Source organism: Sturnira hondurensis, unplaced genomic scaffold (assembly GCF_014824575.4).
Source record: "Sturnira hondurensis isolate 20B ecotype Veracruz unplaced genomic scaffold, ASM1482457v3 Scaffold0020787, whole genome shotgun sequence".
NCBI lineage: Eukaryota > Metazoa > Chordata > Mammalia > Chiroptera > Phyllostomidae > Sturnira > Sturnira hondurensis.
This window is the reverse complement of record NW_028093418.1, coordinates 4,721,544-4,747,819: the sequence shown is the minus strand read 5'-3', so window position 1 is coordinate 4,747,819 and position 26,276 is coordinate 4,721,544. Positions and strand designations below refer to the sequence as shown.

At 53.9% G+C, this 26,276-nt stretch overlaps 1 protein-coding gene across 1 annotated transcript; it reads left to right on the top strand.

Moving 5' to 3' along the window:
* The first annotated feature begins 1,336 nt into the window (after positions 1 to 1,336).
* On the top strand, positions 1,337 to 26,276 carry LTF (lactotransferrin). Its single transcript, XM_037030572.1, has 17 exons — positions 1,337 to 1,454; positions 5,934 to 6,097; positions 8,611 to 8,719; positions 9,031 to 9,213; positions 9,534 to 9,681; positions 10,577 to 10,632; positions 11,623 to 11,801; positions 12,300 to 12,474; positions 13,339 to 13,493; positions 14,660 to 14,750; positions 16,540 to 16,587; positions 17,518 to 17,673; positions 18,265 to 18,406; positions 21,081 to 21,148; positions 22,935 to 23,119; positions 24,339 to 24,528; positions 26,051 to 26,276. Exons 1-17 carry the CDS (start codon positions 1,397 to 1,399, stop codon positions 26,083 to 26,085), a joined length of 2,142 nt encoding a protein of 713 aa, XP_036886467.1. The 5' UTR covers positions 1,337 to 1,396; the 3' UTR covers positions 26,086 to 26,276.

Below are 26,276 nucleotides of genomic sequence, written 5' to 3'. Positions count from 1 at the left end.
GGAGGCCGGGAGCTTCTGGGAGAGCCTCAAAGACTCGGTGGGGTCCGCGTGTCCACAGCCGAGGGCCTGCTGAGTGCCTACCCTCAGCAGCGATGCTTCTCTAGGGACCGATGCCCATCTGCTTAGGGAAACGCAGAGCGAGGCCCGGTTCTTCAGGGTCGCATACTGGCCAGGCTGCCTGGTCAAGAGGGCGTGTTCATGTGGCCTGTGATTTTCCTCCCTGTCTGTGCCTGACATCTTCACTTAGTGTCTCTTGGAGCTAAGGCCACGTCAGTACTCCCAGGGTGGCCTGCCCTCGCTGGGGCCTCCAGGGTGTCCCACTGTGCGCACGGCATCACACGCCGTGTGACACCCCCCAGAGACGGACGTTCAGTTTGCTTCCAGTCGGTTAACGACATGCAGGGCGGCCCCGGAGGCCCTGGTGTGTGAGCAACCATGCAGCGTGGGAGTGCATTTACAAGACCTGTTCTGGGAAGCAGAATTCGAACTTTAGAGTTTAGAAACAGCTCCCTGAAGGACGGAAGGAGCTGGTCAGCTAATGTACTGAGGACTAAATAGGACATTTATCAAAATGGGGTTCCATTTCCTACCTCATTCTGTCACAAAACAAGCAAAACTTGGAGTGGAACATCCTTCTTTTGGCAAAAAGGGGACAGGGAGATGGCCACTGGGGCCTGGGTGGTGACCTTCCCCTCTGTGACTCGTGGCTCTGTTTTCTGGGTGCTGCATTGTGGCCTCGGTAGGGCCGGGAGGGACCCCCGTGGACAGCCCGGGTGAGCCTCTGGGTAGCCGCGTTCTACACTCTTCATCTCTGCAGCGCCCCAGGTGCTGCCGACCCCAGGTGAGGCCGTGGGTTTGATGTGTGGCTCGGGGCTGGCTGCGGTGCCAGGGGAGGCGGCCCCACCTGCCCTAGCCTGCTCCCCGGCACTTAAGTCACGGTCTGCTAAAGGACAGGTCAGGGTCACAGTCAGGGTGATTCACAAATACTCATCTTGGGACCCCTGCTCTGTGTCCCAGGTTGGAGGCAGCACTGAGACCAGGGGGAGGACAAAATTCGGGGGCTGCAGCTCCCCAGGGGCTTCCAGACTAATGGGAGGGAAAGAACTTTTCAAAGGGAGGCAGCCCCTGGGCAGACTTGCCAGGTGGCTGTGGGCTGGGTTTCCTCTGTCTCCAGGTGCTAAGCCCTGTGCAGGCACCTTTCCTCCCCCACTCCCCCCACCTCACCCAGGGATCTTTAGCCTCCAGGAGAAGGATGGGGGAAGGGGGCGACAGGGGCGCCTGTTGGGCCACAGGGCGGGGCCAACCCAGTGAGGTCAGCAAGACCTAGATAAAGGGAAGCAGAGCAGACTCAGGTGGCAGAGCCTCCCCTGGGCAGAGTCTCCTCTCAACCTCAGACATGAAGAGGAGGGACATGAAGCTCCTCTTCGTTGCACTGCTGTCCCTCCTGGCCCTTGGTGAGTGCGGGTACCTGGGGGTGCGCCCCACCGAGTGAGCGTCCTGGTCCCTGGGCCCTGCCGGGTTGGGTTGGCTCGAAGTGCCTGCAGTCACCTGGGCGCAAGCCCTCCCACCTGGGGAGAGGTTGGAGGGAGCCCCAGGGTCTCTGAGAGTCACAAAGGGCCTCCGAGGACCCTGTCCCACTTCGTCCGGGGCTGGGGGGGGGGGGAGGACCTCTGGCACCCATGGTGCTGTTACACGCCGCTTATGTGGGAGGCAATGAGACTCAGAGCAGGAGAGTGACTTGCCCACGACACACAGCAGACCTGGGACTCAAGACCCCAGCTGCCCCGAGGGCTGTGCCAGCCTGGGCCAGACAGAGCCTCTCTGAGCTGGTTCCCTCACTGGAAAGAATGGTCCAAACGCCCCCCCTCGCAGCTGCGTGGGCGGCAGCACAGCGGCCCCTGCTCTGGGGCAGGCACAGGTGCCCCCCCTCCCGCCTCCCACCAGAGAGGGGCAGGGTGGTGGTGCAGACCTCCTGGCGAGACCCCTTTCTCCGAGGGGGAGGGAAATCGATTTCTGGTTTCAAATGTGCCCAGACTAGAAGGGACCCAACAATGGTTAGCTCTGTACCCAAACATCTGAAGTAGTTTCTGGGGTGCCCCAAGGGCACTCACCAACCACGGATGTTGGTGATCTAAGTGTCAGAGCACAGGGAGTCCTCTGGGGTCCCAGGAAGGACTGTGACCACCAGCACTTGGGCAGTGAGCCCCAGGGTCAGGGTGAAATCCTCCCCCCATCCCCTGCCCAGGTCCGCTGCAGCCCGGTACACCCCGTCCTGTCTGCTGGAAGGGGGTTGTTAGAGAGCAGCCCTGAGCGTATGCCCCCAAACAGGGAGTACAGTGCCATCCCTGTCTGTCCCTTCCTTCTGGTCCCCTTCTCCACGTCCCTCTCTGCGGGTGCTGGTCATCCCTCTCTTCTCTAAGGCAGGAGCTGGCCAGGCCAGGACGGACTTCCTTCTGCTCCCTGACCTGTGGCCTGCTGGGTGCACAGCACAGGGTGCGGCCACCTGGGAGGGGCTGAGAGGCGGGGTGGTGGTCCTGGGCCAGGGGCCAGGGTTCTGGCTCAGAGCTGCTTCCGTTTGCACCTGTGTCTGTGGCCATCTTGGCCCCTCACCCTCCCCAGTCCTGGGGGCCACAGGTCTCCCTGCCCCACCCTCCCAGCCTGCCTCTGACACCTTGGGGCTGACGGAGCAGGGGGCGGCCCATGAACGGAGGAGGCAAGGGCTGAGAGCGCCAGCCCAAAGCAGGTGCCAAGGGGAAGGGGGTTTAGGAGACCAAGAGTTTTTGTGTTTTGTTTGTGACAGCTTTGCTGGTGTACGTTTTACAGTTCACAAAATTCACCCGTTTCAGTGACCGTTAGCAGTTTTTCCAAGGGATGTGAGGGTCCCAGTCCATCAGCTTTGGCACATTTCCATCCCCTTGCTGCCATTCCTCATGACCATTTACACTCCCTCCTCTCCCCAGCCCCCCCGCACCCCCTCCTCTACTTTCCCTGTCTGTAAATTGGCCTCTATGGACATTTCACACGAGGGGAGTCACACCACGCGTGCTCTCCTGTGTCTGGAGCATGAATGAGGCTCACTGATGTCACGGTGCACATCAGCCGTTCCTTCCTTTTCATCTCCGAAGGCTGACCCGTGGGAAGGGTGTGCCGTTCACCAGTCGGTGGACATCCAGGCTGTTTCTGCTTCTGTTCTGAATAATGCTGCCATGAACATTCACGCAGGAGTCGTTACGTGGACACACGCCCTTACTTCTAGACGTCTAGAATGGGACTGCTGGGCCATGCCGTAACTCTGTTTGCCGCTCTCCCAGAGTGCAGACCGCTTTACATTCTCAGCAGCTTGTGAGGGGTCCCCGTTCTCCCCATTGTCGCCAGCGGCTGTCATTCTCTGTTTTTGTGGTAACCATTCCAATGGTTGTGACTTGATGATCTCATTGCGCTTTTAATTTGCATTTTCCTAGTGACTAAAAATGTTGAGCATCTTTTCATGTGCTTGGCAGCCATTCATGTGTCTTCTTTGGAGAAAAGTCTGTTTCTCTCTTCTGCCCACTCTTGATTGGGTTGTTTGTCTTCCTATCATTGAGTTCTCAAGAGGTCTTTGTAAATATCTTCTCCCATCCTGTTGAACATTGTTTTTATTTTCTTTGCTGTCTTTTGAAGCACAATATTTTTAATTTGGATAGGTCTCATTTACTATTTTTTTAAAGATTTTATTATTTACCTTTAGGGGGACAGGGAAGGAGAGAGGGAGAGAAATATCAGTGTATGGTTGCCTCTCATGTGCCTCCTGCTGGGAACTGGCCTGCAACTCAGGCATGTGCCCTGACTGGGAATCGTACTGCAATCCAGTGGTTCACAGGCCCGTGCTCAATCCACTGAGCTATACCAGCTAGGGGTCATTTACTGATTTTTTAATTGATGGACTGTGCTTTTGGTTCCATGATAATTAATCTTTGCCTAACCCAAGGCGGCAAAGTTTTTCTTTTGTGTTTTCTTCTAAAAGTTTGTTTCATCGCTTATGGTGAATTCTGTGATCCACTTTTGAGTTAGTTTTTGTGGATGGTGTGAGGTGGGGCTCTGACGTCATCTTTTTGTGTGTGGGCATCTATTGTGTGAGCGCCCTTTGTTAACGGACTGCCCTTTCTGCTATTTTCCTTAGTACCTTTGGAAAAAATCAGTTGACTGTACACAAAAGAATCTACTTCTGGACTCTTAAATCTCTCTCATTGAATGATATGTGTCTATCTTAATGCTAAAACCAAACTGTTTTTTTAAAAGATTTTATTTATTTATCTTTAGAGGGGAAAGGAAGGAGAGAAGGAGAGAAATATCAATGTATGGTTGCCTCCGGTGTGTCCCCTGCCGGGAACTGGCCTGCAACCCAGGCATGTGCCCTGACTGGGAATTGAACTGCGATCGTCTGGTTTGCAGGCCCGTGCTCAATCCACTGAGCTACACCAGCCAGGGACAAAACCAAACTGTTTTGATAGTTGTAGCTTTATAGTATGTTTTAAAATGAAGAAGTAAAATTCCTCTAACTTTTGCTCTTTGTCCAAATTGTTTTATGGCTTTCCTATATATGTTATATAAATATTAATTATAAATTATATAAATTTGGGGCTATTTGCTATAAATTTATTTATTTATTCTACATAAATTTTATAACCTGTTTATCAGTTTCTGCAAAATATGAAAAGGCCTGCTGGAATTTTGATAGGGAGTGTGTTGAATGTTTATATCAATTTAGGGAGGATTACCATCTTAACAATATTGAATCTTAACAAGCATGAATATAAATGTCTCCCCATTTATTTAGATAAATATTTCCTTTGGCCACGCTTTATAATTTTCTTTGTATAAGCCTTGCATTTTTCTGTTAAATACTGTTCTGGACATTATTCTTTTTGATACTACTATGAATAGAATTATATTTTTAATTTTCTTTTTGGATCATGAAAACTGTTTGTAGCAAAAATATAATTAAAACTGTGCCCCGTGACCCTGTTGAACTTATTACTTCTGATAGTCTTGGGGACTCCTTAGGATTCTCTACGCAGAGGATCATGGCATCTACAAAGAAAGACCATTTTACTTCTTTTCTTGCCTGGGTTTTCTTTCCCTTGCCTTATTGTTGTGGCGAGGACCTCCGGTACTGTGTTGAAAAGAAGAAGTGAGAGTGGACACTTTTGTATTGTTCCTGGTATTAGGGGGTAGGGCATTTATTCGTCACCATTTTAATACAATGTCCACTATAGATTCTTCATAGATGCCATTTACCAGGCATCCAGGCGGTTTTTAAGAGCTCCGGGCCAATCTGGTTCCGCCCTCACGCGAACTGCGTAGATTCCAGCAACAAAGCTGGGCTTGGCGGGGGGATCTGTCTTTCTGATACAGAGGTGAGCGGTCGTGACTCAGGTGCACTGACCCGCTTGCTACACCACTTACTGCGGCCCCTGACGAGGAGTCAGGTGTGTTTTCCTCAGTTCCCTGGGCATCCCCTGGGGAGATGCTTGTAGACGCAACCATCCAGGGGGGTGGATTTTAGGCTGGACTTTGCCACTGCCCAGCAGCCAGCCACTCAGCCCCCTCAAGAGCCAGTTTCCACGAGGAGCAATAATCCCTTTCCTGCTGACCTCCCAAGTTCAAGTGGGACAAGGCAGGTGGAAGAACTCCATAAACTGGTGCAAGGGATCATCATCATTTTTCTAGTCCCAGGAAGGAAAAGAACCCAGAGGTTCTGAATGCCTCCTCTAATGTACTGAGAACCGTGGTCCTCTGGCCAGGACAGGGGGAGAGGCCTGGCTTAGCCGCAGGCTGGAGAGGGAAGGGGAGGAGCAGAGAGAGAGGAAGGGGTCTGGAAAGTGCCCCCTGAGGGTTAGGCGGTCTCTCTCCCGAGCAGAGGGAGAAGCCTCACTCCTTGGCCTTTCTCCCAGGACCGAGTCTGGCCACCCTCAGGAGAGGCGTTCGGTGGTGCGCCATATCTCGAGCAGAGGCGACGAAGTGCTCCAGACTGCAGCAGAGTCTAAGACAAGTGCGTGGCCCCTCTGTCTCCTGTGTAAGAAGAAACTCCTACCTTGAGTGTATCCAGGCCATCGCGGTAAGTCAGCACCATGTGTTGGGCAACTAAATGGAGTGGAAGGGAAGTGAAGAGAGGGGAAGGGAAAGGCATGGAATGAAATTTTAAAAAATCCGCGTTCCCCTCCTCCCTCTGCTTTTCTTCCGGGTGCTTGTCAGTTGGGGACAGTCCCCGCTCATGAGACAGGAGGCTCTTTGGCATGCAGAAATTAACATTCAGAAGCAGGGAGACCATGTGTGAGGGGGGACTGGGACCCCAACATGAATTGTTGGCAACGACCGTGCAGAAAGGACACAGCAGCAGTTATACCAGATGAACGTGTAACACTGGCAAACGTCAAGGTCACCCTGCACGGTAACACCTCCAGGAGGCCGTGACCTCTAAGCCCAGAGAGCAGTGAGCTCAGCCGGTCACGGCCACCACATCGTGTTGGGGACATGAGACACGGGACATGGGACACAGGAAAGACATGTGTCCTAGACATTCCAGAGACAGAACAGAGAATCGTGACTTTTGGATGACTTCAGATTCCGTTTGTTTGCTGGGACGTGAGACCTACTGAAATCATTTTTGCTGACTCGCCCCACACGTATGTCCTGTGTGCCATGGTCATGTGTACTGGACTCCAGCACAGGATGGGTAATTGTGTAAAAGTCTTCAAGAAAAACCAGGTTATTAGAACCAGTACTCAGGGGAAAGAATCCAGTTTGAGCAACATTTTAGGATATAACTTTGTAGCTATGGCCCGTGGACACACAGCCCCAGCCTCCCTTGCTGGTTTACAGTGCTGATCCCCCAGCTCTGTTCTGACCTGTTCGACCCAAATGCCTGTGAATGAGGTCACAAAATCTGCCTTTTCCACCAGCGTCTGACTTGAAATCAATTTTACATACCATATACCAAACTAAAGTCGGGATAGATTAAAGGATTAAAAAGAAAACGTGCATTATTGAAAAACTGGAGAACTGATTCACTAGCGGCACTAAAGCAGAAAGAGACAGCTCTTCGCTTTTAAGCAATAAACTAAACGATGAAGTAAGCGGACAGATTTTAACCCATGGAAGTATTGGTTCATAGCCAGTAGAAACATTGATACAAAGACTGTAGAAAGCATCAGAGTGACCACGCACCAGCCCTGACAGGCAATCACAATTCACGTTCCAGAAAGAACGAATTCAAACAGGTAAGAAACGTGGGGTCACACGAGAAAAATGATATGAATGGAGTACTCACAAGCGGAATTCATAATTAATAAAGATACTTACACAACATTTTCCTTGATAATCGATGAAAAAGAAACCCAAGCAATTTGTTAGCACTTGCATTTTCTTTCTTTTAAAAAATATTTATTTTTAGAGAGAGGAGAAGGGAGGGAGAGAGAGAGGGAGAGAAACATCGATGTGAGAGGAACATTACTTGGTTGCCTCTCGCACACGCCCCGACTGGGGACCAAACCCGCAACCCGGCAGGTGCCCTGACTGGGAACTGAACCCACGACCCCTCCCCTTGCCGGACGATGCTCAGCCCACCGAGCCACACCGGTCAGGGCAGCACTTGCATTTTCTAAAGTAATAATGTCCCGAGATGCAAACCTGTCCTGCGGTGATTCTGTGGCATCCGAAGCCGGCAGCAGGAATCTGCTGGAGAGCGGCCTGGCAGCAGCCACCAGAGCCGGGAAGATAAACGGGCTCCTTGCCTGTGTGACTTCGCCCTCAGGTGCCCGTCACGTGGCGACAGGTCATCAGAAAGGAAGAAAAGCCAGCCACCAGGACAGGGCTTTTCCTGCAAGCGCTGTTTTGACCGTTAACGTGTCAGAAGTTTCCCAAGTGCGGGACATGTGGGGGAATTGTTTAATAAATTATGGAACCACCACAGTATAATAAAACAGTACAAAGTCAGTAAAATCCGTAAAGGCTCCACAGAAGTAGGAAAATGGGTGGTTTTAGATGAACAAAGCAGTCGACAAAATATTACCTCCGACAGATTGCAGATACAAGAAATACGTGCGCACACGAGAAGTAATAAACCAAAGAGGATAAACATGGGTTGTTAGGATTCCAAGGTATCTTAATAAATAATAAATAATATCGTATTTCTTCTTCAGTAAAAAAGAACGTGAAGTGACTATACAGCAAAAGCTGGGGAGAAAGTGCCCAGGACGTAAACTTGAAACATAAGCCCCTGGGGAGGGGTGTGTTCAGCAGAATGACACAGGTGGGCAAAGGTAGGCTTACAGTTGTCCAGACGGAAAGTCACTCAATGAACAGCCAACATAATACAGGAATAAACTGTGTCTCACACACTCCCAGGATAAGCCTGCTATTGCCCCTCCCTGCACAGGGGGGCAGGCACATGAACAAGTCAGCGCACCCCCCTCAAGGGCTAAAGCAGCTGGGCTGGTGCGAAAGAGGGACCCTCAGCTCGTGCCCCCGTCGCGGGGTGTGAGCGGACGTGGGCCAGAGCTGACCCTTTAGAAGACCCTCCCACCACACAGAGCCTTCCTCCTGAAGCGGGTCTGGCCTCTCTGCTTTCAGGCGAACAGGGCAGATGCTGTGACCCTGGACGGCGGTCTGGTGTACGAGGCCGGACAGGACCCCTACAGACTGCGACCTGTGGCAGCGGAAGTGTACGGGACCCAGGAGGGTGAGCGCTTCCTGGGCACCCGGAGCTGGGGGGCTGCGCCTTGGCCCTGGGCTCTGTGGAGTCAGAGCCGAGGAGGCGCCGCTGCGGGGTCTCGGCGGCATCACACTTGACGGCATGGAGTCCCTGGTGGGCACACTGGGGCGGAGGCTGACCCACGGGCAGACACCCTGTGCTCCCTGGGGAACCAGGGCAGGCCGCAGGCAAGTCTGCCCCAGAAGAACCTGCAGCACACGGGTCCCCTGCCCACCAGGGTCTGTTTTTCTCCCTGGGGTCCGGGCTGAGAGCGTTCGTTTCTCCCTGTCCGTTTGCAGCACAGCAGACGCACTATTATGCGGTGGCCGTCGTGAAAAGGGGCAGCAACTTGCAACTGAACCAGCTGCAAGGCGTGAGGTCCTGCCACACCGGCCTCAACCGGTCCGCCGGGTGGAACATCCCTGTGGGCGCGCTCCGTCCGTACCTGGGCTGGACAGGGCCACCGGCACCCCTTCAGGAAGGTGAGCTGGTGGGGGGATGGTGGGTGGCCTCAGGCAGGGGTTTGCACTCTGGTGCACACACAGCCACTTAGGAGTCACACAGGTGAATGTCCAGGTGACTCCAAGGTGGGGGGTGAGGTTAACCTGGAGGGCTCACTGCACCAGCTGCCCTTGGGAGCTGGTCTCTGAGCTCCGAATGTTGCCCCAGAGGTCACACACCTGGCAGGGGTGGAGGAAGGGGCTGCCACCTGCCCCTGGCCCTAGGGGAGGGCACACTGGGAGGTGCAGCTGGCTGTGGCCAGGGCTGCCTCACACTCCGTCCGTCTCTCTGTGTCCCACAGCCGTGGCCAACTTCTTCTCCGCCAGCTGTGTCCCCTGTGCGGATGGCACACAGTACCCCAACCTGTGTCGCCTGTGTGCGGGGGCAGGGGAGGATAAGTGTGCCTGCTCCACCAAGGAGCCGTACTCAGGCTACGCCGGCGCCTTCAAGTGAGTGAGACGGTCCTCTTCTCTCTAGCGACCCAGGTGCCACATGTCCTCAGACAGGAGACCTTTTCTCTGGCTCCCAGTAGAATTCGGCCTGCTTGTAGGGACTGGCGAGGCGGTCCAGCCTCCACTGCGGTGCAGACAGAGACCCTGTGCAGCAGGAGGGTGCCGACTCTGCCCGGGGCGTGTCCCCTCACCTATACTCCAGCAGCAATGGCCCCCTCTGTCTCTCCAGAGGACCCCGAGTCTGGTGTTGCCCTGTGTGGTCCTGGTTCTGCCTGTTGACTCTGATCTCTCCCTAACCACACAGATGGGCTGAAGGAGCCTTGTCACAAGAGAGCCAGTCCCAGGCTCCTGGCTGGGCAGGGGGCAGGGAGTCTGTGCTGACATTGGTCTGTCATACGTGAGCCTCCTCCCTGAGCTGGTGACAGCAAGCCCTGCATGAGTGATGAACCTGTGCCCTCTCTGCCGCCATGTGGAGGCTGACGCTGCTCCCCTGGTGCCCACCTGCCTCCTGGGCTAGGCAGTTTTGCAGACGGGGGCCTCCCCGCCTCTCTGCCAGCCAGGGCACATTTGCCCACTTAGTCCTGGAGGAAGGAACCACGTGGCCAAGGATATAGAGACTTTGTCTTCTGGTGCAGAGGCTCCAAAACTCTCTTTTACACAGAAAGAGAAAGTTTTGCCCTCTCAGCTCTCAAAGCAAAAGGTGAAGTCCTCTGGCCAGCTGCAGAGCCCTTCCTCCTCAGAACCCACCAGAGGTGGCCCCTGCCGCCTGCCCCGTCAGGCCGTCCCTAAGCCTCTGGGCCCTGCACCGCAAGAAGCAGATGCCCACAGGAGACAAGCCCCTGTTCCCTGGGGAGGCTGCTCTGGGCTGACGCCCCTGTGTCTTCATTCACAGGTGTCTGCAGGACGGGGCTGGAGATGTGGCTTTTGTCAAGGACAGTACAGTGTTTGGTAAGAGCAGAGAGAAGAGCTACAGGACAGCCTCCTTTCACTTTATTTGATCATAGTCCTGCCTATCGAGCTAATTAGATTCCTGGCACACTGTGTGTGTAGGCTCCATACAGGGTGCGGCGCTGCCTTCCCCTCCCCCTCGCAGACACCGTGCCGGGGTTCTGGACGCCTGTCCTCGAGATGTGTGTGGTCTTGTAAATGCCTGTGTGGGGCTGGGCTCCTGGGCTCTGAGCTCGAGGAAGTTTCACTGGGCATGAGGAACCTCAGGCCTGAGCGTTGGCGACCGTGCTCCGCCCAGGTTTTCCACCCAGCATTTCCTTTTGGAGGTTTCTCTGCGCTCCTGTACACATGTCCAGTTTGGTGGCTCTGACCACAGAGGGACACTCCACAGAACGTGTCCACCAGAGTTTACTTACCCACCATTCTTGGGATGGCCCGGGTCACCCTGTTCTTCCCTTCCCCGCAGACAGCTCCGTGACTCATGCCTTTACCTGTGTCCTCTTTATGTCTTGCTGGGGAATGTCCCCATGGGCCACACACTGCACACTGGAGCACAGTAGCTGGGCACGCTCAGGGACAGGCCTACTGCATTCTATCTATTTTTATTCTTTCTAGAGATGTGGCTAAGGCAGCACCCCCAGCTGGTCCCTGGGTTTGTCTCCATCACGAGGTGCTTTTCTAGGTGGGGTTGCCATGGAAACAGGTGGGGTCAGACGGACGTTCCTTGGCCCACCAGCACCAGGGCAGCCCATATAATCCAGCCACGGCATCGCTGGGCGGGGCCCCAAGGCTTTCTGAGCCCTATCTTTACCTTTCTGAGTGTTCTGGAAAAATGGGTGTCTTTCTTTCTGACACCCCCGTTTTGTCAACTGGGCAAGACATCTCCTTGAGCTCAAGTTCTTTGGGTGGTGGTGGGAATCTTTAGCTCAGGGCTGCTGCCTGGAGCAGGCTTGTCTGGGTCCCCCAACCCCTTCCCTCTCCCTCCCCCAGAGAACCTGCCAAACAAGACCGAGAGAGACCAGTACGAGCTGCTCTGCCCAGACAACACCCGAAAGCCGGTGGATGAGTTCAAGCAGTGCCACCTGGCCCGGGTGCCTTCTCACGCAGTCATGGCCCGGAGTGTGGGTGGCAAGGAGAATGAAATCTGGAGGCTTCTCAGCAAGGCGCAGGTGCCCACACCCCCATTCCTCCAGCCTGCTCGGGTTGCTGCTGGAGCTTCCTCTCTCCCCCAGCTCCCTGCCACGCAGACGCAGAGCTGTACCCGCCCCCCTGGCCCCGCCCTGGCCGCCCACACAGCAGTGTCCAAATTCAGGGGACCGCTTGCCTAGGAGGGTCCTCTGGACAGCAGGCACTGTGAAGCCCTCTGGCGTTACTGACAGATAGCGTCTCGTGGGTGGAGAGGAGCAAGGAGGACCACTTTCTGGGGGCTCCAAGGGGCTCGAACCCGGGGACACTCTGCAGACTGAGCCAGCACTGAGCTGTGTGGCAGAAATGGCCCGAGTCCCTCACGGGAGGAAGTCAGCCAAGGTTCCGCTCTCAGAATCACCCCTGCCTTCCAGACACTCTCTTTTAGTGTTGTGTGTGTGTGTGTGTGTGCGCACACGCGCGTGCATTTCCTTCTTTAGCACTCACATCCTCGATTCTCGATTCTTGTTTTCCTTCATTAGGAAAAGTTTGGAAAAGGCAAGTCCAGGAGGTTCCAGCTCTTCAGCTCCCCTCCTGGGCAGAAGGACCTGCTTTTCAAAGACAATGCCCTCGGGTTTTTGAGGATCCCCTCGAAGGTAGACTCTGGGTTGTACCTCGGTTCCAGCTACCTCACGGTCATCAAGAATCTGAAGGAATGTGAGTGAGGGTGCTGGCGGTAGGGTGGTGAGCTGTGGCTGAGTCCCCTGGGGAGAGCTCGGCACACCCACTGCCCCCTAGTGGTCACTACCCAAGTCACAGCCACTGGACATCTTTGCCAGGGTTGTGTTGGATGCAGGTGCCTTCTGTTGACCAAGTAAAGACACTGTAACATGTGGGAGAGTCTCCACACGCATGTGTCAGCCACATGGTTAATGCCACCACCTGTCCTCATAAACCTCAGGCTCCCCAGCCCTGACTGAAAAATCAATCTTCCTCCTACGAAGTGAGAAATATGAGCAGGAGCCAAGAGAGCGGGGGCCCCTCTTGGGGTGAGGCCAGAGGCCTGGAGGCACACTGCCCTGTGCCTGGGCCCCGGCTGTGACTCAGGTGCCACAGTGGGCCCGCACAGCCGTGGTCCCTCCCCTTCGGGGGGCTTAGGGTGGAGTCTGGTGAACCCAGAGGCTGCACCGTAGTTGCTGGTGGTGACTGCCAGCTCTCGGGGAGGTCGGATCTGGACTTGACTTTTGGGGGCTGTTGCTGCCTCCACGTTCTGGAGCTTTCGTCCTGCGGGACTGAGATATTAGGCCAGTCGTCCTACTGAGGATGGATGGGTGGATTAGAAACCAGGAGAAGAACAGGGTTCAGAAACAAAGGGGGCGACCCTGCCTGAGGAAGGTGCTGGGCGCTGATGGTGGAGGGAGGGTGGTCGGGTGCAGAAGACTCTTTTGGCAGGAAGCAGAGGAGGTCAGGCAGGAAGGGGGCGCAGGGTGGAGCTGGGGCCCCAGGGAGGTGAGCAGAGCTGGGTGTCGGGGTCTCCGGGGCAGGGCACAGCCCCCTGCTGACCTCAGTGTCCCCGCGTAGCTGCCGCGCAGGTGGAAGCCCGGCGGGCCCAGGTCGTGTGGTGCGCGGTGGGCCCCGCGGAGCAGCGCAAGTGCCAGCAGTGGAGCAGCCACAGCAACGGGACGGTGACGTGCGCGACAGCCGCAGACGCCGAGGACTGCATCGTCCTGGTCCTGGTAGGGGCCCACCCTCGGGGGAGCCTGTGTTGGGTGCAGGTGGGGCCTCGGGCTCCGCGCAAGACCCCAGGTCGTGGGCATCTGCTGAGAATCTCGGGCTTCTGCTTAGCAGCGACTGGGCACTGAAGGGGCACTTTCGGGGGGTTAGGGAGGGTGGGCCCCAGGAAGGGCTCCCTGGGGTGGCGCACAGTGTGCCTGCAGGCACAGCTTCCTGTTAGAGAGCCATTTCTTGTGGGGTTGCTGCCCCTCTGATTGTAAGTCAGCTCACAACGACTGCAGCTAATTCGGAAACTATAGAAAACTACGGCGTAAAACAAGTAGTAGACACCAGGTGTGACTGCACACACAGAGACACCAGAGCGGAAGTCTGGGCAGTGACCCACCCAGGATTTCCGGGGGCATCGGTGCACAGGCTGGCCACGGCACTGGCTCCCACCACCCGTGAAGTGGGTTTTGAGTTCTTTTCACTTAACAGTGTATCGTGGCCATTTCCCCACGTGAATACAGAGTCTCTGAAAACACTTTTGAAACAACCACTTCAGGGTACCTTTTATGAAGACGTGGCTGGTTGTGACCCTGTTCCTTTTGTCCCCTTCATCTGTCATTATGGATAGCCCTGTGATGTGTATCCTCGACTAGAAATCTCAAGGCACGTCTCCAGTCACTTTTAGCACCTTTGTAAAAACATGTGACTGGGCCAAAGAAAGAGTCTGGGATCTCGATGGACCCATGTTCCCAGGCTGGAGCATGGGCTCATTCATCCTGACGGTGAGCCGGTGTAATCAGAAAGTCCTGCTTCTTTGTCAACCAACTTTTGCATAGTTCTCCGAGTGTAGCCAGCTGGTCCCATCTGTGCCCTGAGCGCGGGAGGCCTGCCCAGGAGGGGGTCCCACGTGCACGAGCAGAGGTCAGGAAGGGCTCCGTTCAGGGGACGAGGGCTCTTGCGGCCCTGGTCGGGTCTTTCCAATGGAAGTGACGGCATTAAAAGCACATGGGCTGGCTGAGGGCTGACAGCGCACGTGGTGTGTCCTTCGGGTGTCAGTTCAAACGCTCTCTGCTGCTTCAGTGGGACAGCTGACAAAAGGTCATTCTCCTAGAGAGCTGTCGAGACAGGCGGGACACGAGACAGCCTCACTGTGATGCCGAGACTCGTTCTGTCTTTGCAGAAAGGAGAGGCTGATGCCATGAGTTTGGATGGAGGATTTGTCTACATCGCCGGCAAATGTGGTCTGGTGCCCGTGCTGGCAGAGAGCCAAAGTAAGTGGCGGGGGGGGGAGTGTCCTCCCTGGTTGCCTCCACCTGGGCCATGGGGTGGGGCTGTGGAGGAGTCCCCCCCCCCGTGGCAGGTCTGGGGGGTGGGGAGACATTGAGAAGGATGGATACTCTCAAATGGGAGAGGCTCAAATGGGAGAGTCGGGAAGAGTAAACAAGAGGCTGTGTCACCTGACGAAGCACACAGCGGCTTCCTCTCCTTCACTGTGTTTTATAGTTTAATGTATTTTAATGGCAACTGACAGGGACAGCACAGAGGACAGATGACACTAAAGAAACATCCTTGTGTGTAGGGCAATGCAGAAAAGTGTAGTAGTAAGTGGATGGAATCTGCGGTATGATAAAAATGCTACAATCACCATTTAGCTGCCATCAACAAGAAATTCACTTGTTTTTTATTTTTTTAAATGCAAATGCTGGCATTGTCCGCAACAGAGTGACAAGTTTATTGACAATTGTTATAAAGTTGAAGTGCAGAAACGTGTTCACCGAAGCATTTTGACTTGCACGAATGCTTCATGTCGCTGCACATGTAAAACATTCACACACGAGTGAAAACGGAAGACTGCCACTACCCGATTTCGGCCCCTGTTCCCCACTTGGTGTGTTGCACTTAGGCACCTTAAGGCCCCATGGGAACAGAATCTCTAACACGCAGAGCTACCAACCACAGGAAGGAGAGACTTTTTTTTTAAAGAATGAAATGTTTCCTGTCACAGTGGATTCTTAAGCACGTGCTCCACATAGGGGCTTACTAGCTGGATGTCTTTCAACAGCACAGAGGTTGGTATCTTCAACAAGGCACCCCACTTGCCCCCTGCAAGGCACCAGTAGCAGCTGCACTCCAGAAGTCCAGACCTGTTTTGAAGTCCTGAGCGATTTCCCGCACCAGGTGCCGGGGGGAACTTTTCGAATCAGACGCTCAGTGGACTTATGAAAATGTCTAATTTCTCTGAGTGCCGTGGTAATGGGCCTGTGATGAAGAGCTTTCTGCACCCCTCAAGCGGAGGGTGGGTGCAGAATTTTAATCATTAGTTTATGTGTGCCACGAGATGAAAAAGTTGAAAATCTCTGGCATAGAGCCCTCTTCCCATACGTCCCCTTTCCTTCAGCTGGAACTTGGCGGTGCGGTGGTGGCTGTGAGCACAGTGGCCTCTCTTCTTAGTTTTTGAAAAGCTTTAAGTAAGGTATAACATATGTACAGAAAAGGCACGCAAGTGTCCGACTCAGTGACACCCCACGCACTGTCGCAGCCCCAGGCACTAGTGCCCAGATCCAGATGCAGCCTGTGTCCCAAGTTCCCCTGTGTCCTCCCGTCACCAGCCCCCTTGCTCCAGTACGGGTGATGACTCCTGGCTTCCACGGGCACAGATCAGTTCTGCCTGTTTTTGAACTTCCTGGGAGAGGGGCTGCACACCCGAGCTGTTTCGTGTCTCTTGCTCAGTGTTGTATTTGTGCTGCTCCTCTGTGTGGTGCGTAGTTGTAGAATATCCAGCCTTGTTGTGTAGCATTCAGTTGTGTGGCCCTACTGCTGCCCTTTACCCGCACTCCTGTGGACGGGTGACCGAGTGATTTCTGGTTGGTGGTGTTGTGCACAGCGCCCAGGCAAACACCTGTGTCTGCCTTCCGGGGAACTGAGGGACGCACGTCTGCTGCCTGGGACCACCAGGACGCTTTCTTTGTGTTTGACTCTGCACGGTCGAGATGTAAAAGTTTGTGATTTCTTGATACAGCTGAATGTTCCACGGCCTTTTGCTTGTTTTTATTCTTTCAGAATCCAAAGAAGGCAATAACTTGGATTGTGTGAATACACCAGCGGAAGGTGAGTTGGAATCATGTTCAGGGTCAAGGGTAAGTTCTTGTTGCTGGAGGAAGAGCTGGCAGGAACTTAAAAAACCTCACAGAAAGAGATGCAGCAGAGTTCTTTTGATGATGCAAATAATTCACAGATAATCATCATTGATGTTTACATTGACCTTCACACTTGGCCACATCTCGGCCATGTGGGAGGAGTGATGCCACAACCCCATGTCTATGGATGCAGACAGGTGGCTCAGAGTACCTCCCGAAGGGCCCCGGATCTCGCTCATGGGCAGCGATGACGAGGCTGGGGCAGCTTCTGTCCCTCCTGCGAATCCTGTGCTCTGGCCCCAGCCCCCTCTGCGCCCCGGAGCTGGGGCTTGCTCAGCTTTGGAAGAGCTCCTTGTCGCCCAGAGCGGGAGTCGGTCAGGTGCACCGGCAGGAGAGGACAGCCTCCACACGGGCCCCCTCATAGTGCAGGACCCTGAACAGGGCGGTCCTGGAGACACACCCCTGCACCCAGACAGCCCTTTGCCTGGTGGCCGCCAAGGCTCTGGCTCGGTGCATGTTGCTGCTGGGGATTTGTGCTCTATTGGGGTCACACTAGATGCTCAGTGTTCGCTGCTTTAGTAGCTCACACCTAACGTGAATTTGCTGGTTTATAACTCAGGGACAGTGTGTGGCTGGTCAAGGACAGTTCGCAGAAATCACTTAAAGGATCCGCTTTTCTTACTGTCTCATTTCCCAGCCCAAGTTAATCTCACCTTAACAGAGGACAGCATCGATGCCTCCTGGTCTACCTAACAATGCATAACCTGGCGGAGGGGATCGGGCGGGGGGGTTATTGCTGATGATGCTTCTTGACCTGCTTTGGCCTGAGGTGCAGACAGGTGCCCTGGAGTCCATATGGCAGGCCCCCTGGAGAGTAAGACTTACTCTTCTGTCATCCCAGGGTATCAGGCTGTGGCAGTTGTCAGGAAATCAAACGCTGGCCTCACCTGGAATTCCCTGAGGGGCACGAAGTCCTGCCACACCGCCGTGGGCAGGACGGCGGGCTGGAACATCCCCATAGGTCTGCTCTTCAACCAGACAGGCTCCTGCAACTTTGGTAAGGAGTCCTGAGAGAGGAGGGCGGGCATCCTGGGGGGCGGGGCCCTCCGGGAAGGGAGGGCTGCCCTCCGTCCTGAGGCTCAGACTGGCTCTCCGCACAGCTGCGCGTGCCCGGCGCACCCCACTCCGAGGTGAAACGATGGCCTATCAGCCTGTTTCTCTGCACCCTTAGAATGGATGCGGTCTCTGAGTAGCCTAAGCGGTACTTTTCTCCTCTTGGCGCTCCAGATCTGCGCTCCTCACTGGTGCTGGCTTCCTAATTTGGGAAAAGGCCCTGTCTGCTCCATGCGACTTTTGTTACTGAACAGAACCGGCTTCTTAGTCTGCCCTGCAATGGAAAGAGAATAGGACCTCAAGGCTTCGGGCTCAACCTGATCTGGGGCCCTTCTCTGCCCGCCATACCCCATGCCTAAGTCCCGCCCTAGCTGCCTGGTGACGTGGAGGTGTGTCAGTGCCTGGGACGGTGACTGTGTTCTCTCTGTCCTGGGCAACAGAAGGAACCTGCACCAAACTGTGTCCCCTGCTAGGTAGAGGCCACGCACGTTTACTCAGGTAGGAAGATCTGACTCCCCACGCTCCTCCTGCACAGGTGAATTCTTCAGTCAAAGCTGCGCCCCTGGGTCGGACCCGAACTCCAACCTCTGCGCCCTGTGCGTTGGCAATGAGCAGGGCCAGGACAAGTGCGCCCCCAACAGCAACGAGAGATACTACAGCTACAGTGGGGCTTTCAGGTGAGCGCAGTGGCCAGGCCCCAGCAGGGCAGGGCCTTGTGCCTCCGGCGTTTCCAAGGGGCCAGATCTGGCCGGTCACAGCAGAGCCGGGGATCCCTCGATGAGGGCTCCTCCCACCACACTCACTGCCCCAGCAAGTGGAGGCGGGCCCTGGCTGTCTGGTCTTGGCTCTGCTGGGCTCCTCCCTGATGCCTGGAGGCAAAGCCAACCTCCGTGGGCCGCAACGTCCTCACCCCCAAGGCAAACGGATAGAACAGGCGGTAGCTTAAGTCCTACCCACAACCCAGTTTCATGGGGAAGAATTTTTCTTTTTCCCATGGTCACCATCCTCTCCCCTACTCTGTCATCGTGTGCCATGTTCCATTTTTCTCTTTGGTTTTGGCCTTAGAAATGACAAAGAAGACAAGCAGTAACGCAGTGCTATTCTCCACGGGTGAAGTGAAAAATAACCAAAGCATAGGCTTGCGGAATTCTTGGCAGTGAATATCCACCACCCACGTTTTGTGACCCCGTTCACTGGGACGCTGCTTCGCAGTGACCCGCAGTGCCACCAACTGCGTTAGGTGGGGTTTGGGAGACAGAATCCTCTCCTACCCTTTTCTCCAAGCTCCAAGAATATATTTCGCCACCAGATGGCACCGTGTGTCGGAGAGCGATGTGGGTCGAACTGTGGCCTCTGAACTTTCTAATGGGAATTCAGTAGCCTTCTCCCCTGCGGCCAAATGGTATAAAACAAGCTTTCACGTACCGCACTCTGAGCGACTCAAACAATATTTTGTGAATGTACAAACCTATCTTTCAGGGACGATGGATTTGCAAATGGAAAAGTTGTGATATGATTTTACTCAGAAATATTGAATAGACACATGTCTGATTAAAAACCCAAAGGAAGCATCCAGGGCTTTTTTTTTTTTGAACCCATGGCAAGGCATTACTTCACTGGAAACACTCAGGCTTCTGCAGTCTTATTTATACTGGGGGAAAATGCTTTGCCCTTTTATTTTGACTTTTACTTTTCTATTATTTGGAAACTTCTCAGGCAGACATTCTTCCTAATACTATATATTTTTTCACATTCGCTAGTGTTTATTCTATTCTGAACGTAATAGAAAACTTGCGGCCGCTTCTTTGCCACTGAAATAACTCACGTCACATTCTCATCAAAACACCACGCTTTGCCTTTTGTTCAAACGGAAGCTGGGGCCCGAAGTCCCGTTCGCCGCCATGTTTATAACGCCCTCCCATGGCCGGCTTTTCATTTTGGACTCTCAGCTGTTGCTGGTGACTTGCCCCTCAGGGAAAAGAAGCTCCAGGCCCTCATTCTGTTCCCTCGTTCTGCTCATAGCCCCAGACTTCGCTCCCTTATAGCTCCCAGCAAGATTATGTCATATTCAGTGCTTACATTCTTACAAATATGTAAGTATTAGTCTCCTATGAATACGTGTTCTAATAAGCTATTTCCCTCATTGTACGAAGGGTCTGTATGCTCTGTACACAGTTGACAGGTGCCCCACAGTGAAATGCCACCCGTCGGCTGCCCAAGAGTGAGGCCCATTCTCGCCAAGACGTGGCGGCCGACGCAGACCTAACAATGCCGGTGCCTCTCTCTTAAACGTGGACAAGCCGCCGGGGAGCCCCGGCTCTTGGGAGGAATGTCAGAGGCGTGGAAACCAAAGCGACGGCAGGCAGGGGATCCAGGGACAGTAGAAGGGAGAGAATAAAACTTTTTCATTTATGCTGCAATTAACATCATTGAAGAGGGGAAAGGTGGGGGGCAGCGTTCTACATTCTACGGAACAAGAACAGGAAGGTCTGAAAAGGAACAGCCCGACGACCCAAAGAGCTTTTAGGAAGTAAAAAAATAACCGTACAAATTCTTTAAAATGACACCGTGATGAGACCATGAAACTGAGTAAACACCTCAGACACTGGAAGGGAAAGAAGGGCAAATAGTACAAAACTATAAAGAGTTAGGAAAGTCTGTAATTGAAGAATTAAAGTTTAAAGAGAAATCAGAAAAAGAGGATAGACATTATCAAAGAGATAGTGCAGTAAGGGGCTATGATTGGAGCTTCCAGGCTGCAGAGTTTCACTCCGTTCCTCGATTTCCTGTGGGGACGGTGCCCTCAGCTGTGGCTGCTTCTCTAGTCCTCAGCGGTGGTCGGGTTCAGTCTCCCTGGGAAGAAACCTCCGCCTGGGTGAGGGGGGCGCTGCGTGGGATAGGAGGAAGCCTAAAGGCACCCGTGTAGGCTCGATCCAGTCCTCCTGTTGTCAGTCATTTTCAACAACAGCCTTCTAGTTACGGGCCTTTCCGGGGTTCTGCACTGTTACAGCCTTTGTCGCTCTGCCAATTATGCTCCTCCATTGGCTTTCTGGCTTCTACCGTTGTCATTATTATCTTCTCTCTTTCTCTCCTTGCGCCACTCACTCTCATGGGTTTGTAGCTTTAAAAAAAAATCCCATGAATGTCATTTTATTGGGGCTTTAGAAGGAGGGAAGGCATGCATATGTGCTCAGTCTTCTATTTTAAACCCCAAAGTCCGGAAATATTTGCTTTTATCTTTTCCGTGTTTACTTCAATGTTTCAGATTTTGGAATGCATATTGTAAACATTTATGAAAATTCTAATAGTTTCTCTTCCCTGGCCATATGTTTGTCTTCTGGAACATTTTAGGTGCCTGGCTGAGAACGCTGGAGACGTGGCCTTTGTGAAAGCCGCCACCGTCTTGGAGAACACGAATGGTGAGTGAGGACGTTTCTCGTCCCCTTCAGTGCAGAGTCTTTGGTGTCACCGCGCCTCCTCGTGGCCATGTCCGTGGTGGGGAAGAGGGCGCACGGTTTTCCAGACCCTCAAGTTAGTCTTGAAAGTTTTTACTTTGGTATGCGACATGGTGATGTCTATAGTGTCACATCGATCCTGAAACAGTCCCCTCTCTCTGTCTCTCTCTCACACACACACATACCCCAGCGATACTCTAAAGCAAATGTCTCCTGGCTTTGTCTAGACAACCACAAAAACACATGTCCTCCTACCCCAGCCAGTGGGAGACTGAATATGAATGATATTGCAAAAAAAAATCAAACTTACGCAAATAAAATTGCCCTCTTAAAAAGGAAGTAGGGAACCTCCATTGGGCCCCATGCCAGTCCCTGTCTAGAAGCTTCCTGGGAGTACACGGGGACGAGACTCACAGGCAGACGCAGATGATGGAAGAAGAACTACTGGCCCACGTTGAACAATCACTTTCTCTCGGCATCTCTAGATGGAAACCATGGTGCCCAAATTCAAGACTCCCCACTGTGCCCCTCTCAGGCGTCCCGCTCAGCCTCCCCTCCCCTCCTTGGCAGCAGGGGCCTTGCCATTTTGTCCCCTAAGCAAGAACTGCCGGAACTTCTGCCTCCCTCCTTCGAAGATACCGATGGCCATGGCTGCTCCTTCCTCCTCACATCTTTTGGGGGAGGGATGGAGGCCAGACGTGTAAATTTGGAATGACCTCCATATCAAATGGACAAAGCCAACAGAAGGGGTGGAGTGCTTTCTGGAGGGGAGGTGGCAGGAGAGAAGCGGGGGCCTGAACAGTGGACCGGTGTCTGCACGCACGCAGACGAGCGTGCAATTCCCTTGAGAATTTGTGAGCCGTTCACCTAAGTGATCTCCCAGGATCAGATGTCAACTTTAGTTTTAAACTTCTGTAGGATGTTACAGCTGTACTTCATTGGAATTGACTAAGTGTATTGGGGAAACCCAGAAAATTTCCTTCTTTTCTCTGGTCGCGCTGAGAGCGCATGAATGGGAGAGGAACGAGGAAGTGATTTCTCCTTGAACATAAGCCAGCTGTTCTTTTTTCTGGAACTCACTGAAAAAAGATGTAACAGATGGAGGGTAAAAAATTCAACGGCTTTGTTGAGACACGACCCGTGTACCATAAGCCCACCTGTTCAGAGTGCGCAGCTCCGTGGTCTTCAGTGCAACCACCACCACGGCCCCATTCCAGAACACTCACGTACCTGCGTAAAGGAACCCCACATCCACACGAGCACCCAGCCTGGCCAGCACCTTGATGTCGGCCTTGTAAATGCTCTGAGCAGAAAACACAGGCACTCAGAAAGAAAGAGAAAAAAAAAAAAGAAACGACACCCGGTAGCTGTTGGCAGTCACTTCCCCACGCCCATAGCCGGCAGCCATTCCCCTGCCTTCTGTCTCCCGGATTAGGCTGCTCTGCACCTTTTGCCGGGATGGAACCCTGCACTGCCTGGCCTGCTGTGACTGGCTTCCTTCCTTGAGCGTCTCGCTTTCAAGGTTCACCCGCCTCGTGGCGTGTGGGAGCACTCTGGCCGGGTTCTAGCTCGCTGTGAGAATACGGTGTTGACATTCACTGTGTTTGAAGCTCACACAGCCTGTGCAGAACAGTGATTTCGTCTCTGCCCTTCACATCACTGAGACCCCAGGGCGTGCATTTCGAGAGGCCAGTGGGTGGTGACACCCAGAAGGGACCCTTTGCCTGATGCCACCTTCTTCTCTCCCCAGGAAGGGGCACCGAAGCGTGGGCTAAGGATCTGAAGCTGGAGGACTTTGAGCTGCTGTGCCTGGATGGCACCCGGAAGCCGGTGGCGGAGTTCGAGACCTGCCACCTGGCCAGAGCCCCGAGTCACGGCGTGGTGTCTCGGAAAGACAAGGCGCCGTACGTGGAGCAGGTGCTGCTGGACCAACAGGTGGGACACCAGGGCCTCCTGCCCTGTCACAACTGCGTGGGCTTCTGTCAGCTGGGGCAGTCACACAGCTAGGTCAGCCAGCCAATCCCGCGCCTTCCTCTCCAGTCCCTCTGCTTGAAGCTGGTAGTGACAGTATTTGTGTCACCCAGACTGCGGGGGGACCCAGAGTCTCAGTGAAGACGATAGAGGGCTTCTGTCCTGGGATCTCTGGGACTGACCTAAGCTCCACCCGGAGTCTCATGCCCCTGAACTTGTGCTCACTACCTGGCTCCGACCTGATTATTCTCCTTGTTGGTTTTTTTGTTCTTCGAGCCGATGAGGGTGACCACTGAGCCTTCCTCCCACAACCAGAAAGAGTGGCTTTCTCAACGCTCCCTGAGTCTTGGCTGACTGGCCAATGTTCTAGACGAGGCAGCCATGTTTGTCCTCCCTAAAGACACCAACCAAACCCAGAATTTCTGTTGCTTTAAGGCCTCCTATGAGAAGTGGCGTGAAGGAAATCCCACCATTTCCTTCAAGCCTGTGATTCTCTATCGAAACTTCTAGTTTGTGTTAAAATATCATGTCTCTGAGTGTGCTATAAAGACAGGGGCCCTGGGATGGCACCAATAGGCACATTAAGCAGCGGTTATGGGGCCCTCATGGGAGCGAGTACACTGGGGCTGGTGAGAGGTCAGCTGCTGTGGAGGAGCTCAGTGTCCCCGCTCAGCCTGTGGGCGCTCTGGGCGTGGAGGGGGAGCGATGGCCAAGGGAGGCTGCGTGACCTGCCCGAGTGGCCTCATCAGTGGCAGAGGTGGTTTCCGACACAGACTGCCTTTCCGGGAGAGCTGGCCGATTGGAATGCCACTGGTGACCCACTTTGGGAGCAGGTCTCAAAAATCCTCAGCTGTCACTTAGTCACCCCTAACAAGTTCTAAGGAAAGAGGCCACAGATTAAGAAGGAAGGAGAGATGGCAGGAGGGGAGATCAGAGAGGTTGAGGGCCTGGGTGCCGACCAGGGTGGGTCTGCCGGCTGGGCCGCGGGGGCAGCAGGAGGACACGGAGCAGGAGGACACTCCGCCAAGGCAGTAGGACAACTTCAGAACTCAGCTCCTTTCGGCCCATGTTTGTCTCACTGTTGATCCTGGGGGTGGAGGGAATGTCCTTGGCCTCTTTTTTGAATCCATGAACTTGCCCTCTTCCTTTCGTCCCTCACTTGCTGTCGGCCCCTTTGACACAGAGCAAGTTTGGGAGAAATGGCAGCAACTGTCCAGGCACGTTCTGCTTGTTCCAGTCTGAAACCAAGAACCTCCTGTTCAACGACAACACCGAGTGTCTGGCCAGACTCCAGGGCAAAACGACGTACGAGCGGTACCTGGGGCGGGAGTACCTCACTGCCGTGGCCAACCTGAGGCAATGCTCCACCTCCCGTAAGTGCCCCGGAGGTGGCCTCTCTGAGAAGCCAGGGAGGGTCAAGGCGGGGGAGGGGGCCCAAGGGGCACTAGAGAGGAAGACGGGCATTAAAAGGTTAAGGCAGTATGTTATCTCAATGCCTCCGGAAGTTGCAATCTCATTGATGAGGTGAAAGAATGAGAGAAAAAAATAAAGTGGCAAATAATAAGCTAGATTTTATAATTCTGATAGTGACTGTTATGGAGTTTTAAGAAACTGATAATTTTATTCAAGAAAATGGAATGTGGGTGCATGCATGTAAACATGTACATACACTTGTGTTACCTATGTATAAATGAATACACACATATGTGCATATAGACACACACACATTTTTTAAAGATTTTATTTATTTATTTTTAAACCGAGGGGAAGGGAGAGAGCAAGAGGGAAACATCAATGTATGGTTTCTTCTTGTGTGCCCCCTACTGGGGACCTGTCCTGCAACCCAAACATGTGCCCCGACTGGGAATTGAACCTGTGACCCTTTGGTTCACAGGCCGGTGCTCAATCCACTGAGCTACACCAGCCAGGGTGACACATACACATTAAGAAAGGACAAGTTATGATTTCTAGACAGTTTCCACAAATGCCAACTATAGAGAATACAAATGCTCAAAAAATATTTTAACCAGAAAAAATACACTGACAGTAATTCAGTCTTTTAAAAACATTTGGGTGTCTCGGGAGCCCTGTAAGGCCCTAGCGAGGCGGTGAGTCTGAGATTCCAGTATGCACGGCCTCCCCTGTGCCAGGCACCTGCCCCCTGCCCCATCGAGGCAGAGCGCTGGATGGAGGAGGTGGTGGTCTAGGATTGGGGGCACGGCTGACAAGTCTCTATCAGTGGCTCTCGGCTCAGGCGACTTTGCCCTCTAGGGGACACAGGGCAATGGCTGGGGGTATTTTTGATTCTTATACGTTAGGGGATGCTACAGGAAGCGCAGAGCAGCTCTCCCAACAAAGATTTCCCGGATGCACCTGTGCTGCTAGGGTGGCAAGGCCGGCTCTCCGCCAGCTGCGGTCCCAGGGAGTCGTGCTGCAGGTGTTTCTAGAAATGCACTTGGAGAAACCCAGCTGCAGGCCATTCTTGCCAGCAGCCAGCTCACGCTGGCATGGACTGCACACCCCGGAGGGCAGCACCTGTCTGTCCCAGCTGAACCGTCGGCCCTTAGCAGCGCAGTGACCCGTTGGCGAACAAAAGAGCCCGTGAACATTACTGCAAACAGACTGGCATAAAGATGACACATCAGTTGCTCACAGTCCAGAAGTTAGGGGACGGTCAGTGTCAGAGATGAGTTGGGTGGGGGGAGGCCAGAGCAGGGAGTCAGCCAGGGGAGCGAGGGCCAGAGCAGCTGCGTGTTTTCCTGGGCCGTGGGGATGTGGGAGTGGAGCGTCAGCCCACGGTGGTGGGGAAAGAGCAGAGGAAAGTTTATCCTTAATGGACACATTGAGTAAAACAGAACCCGGCGTCTGAAGCTCCTGCTCCTTTCTCTCCCACAGCCCTTCTGGAAGCCTGCACCTTTCTGTCGCGCTGAAACCAAGAAGGCGGCCCAGCCCCCGCCACCCCCGCCACCCCAAGCTGCAGCTGCCACCGCCTGCCCCGTCCCCAGGCCCGCCGGCGCCTGCTGCCCTCTCCCTGAGGGGAGGCTTGCTAGTCACGCCTGTTTTCACAATTTCCTGCTGTCATCTGAACAAGAAATAAAACCGGAAATGCTGTTAGTTTTCA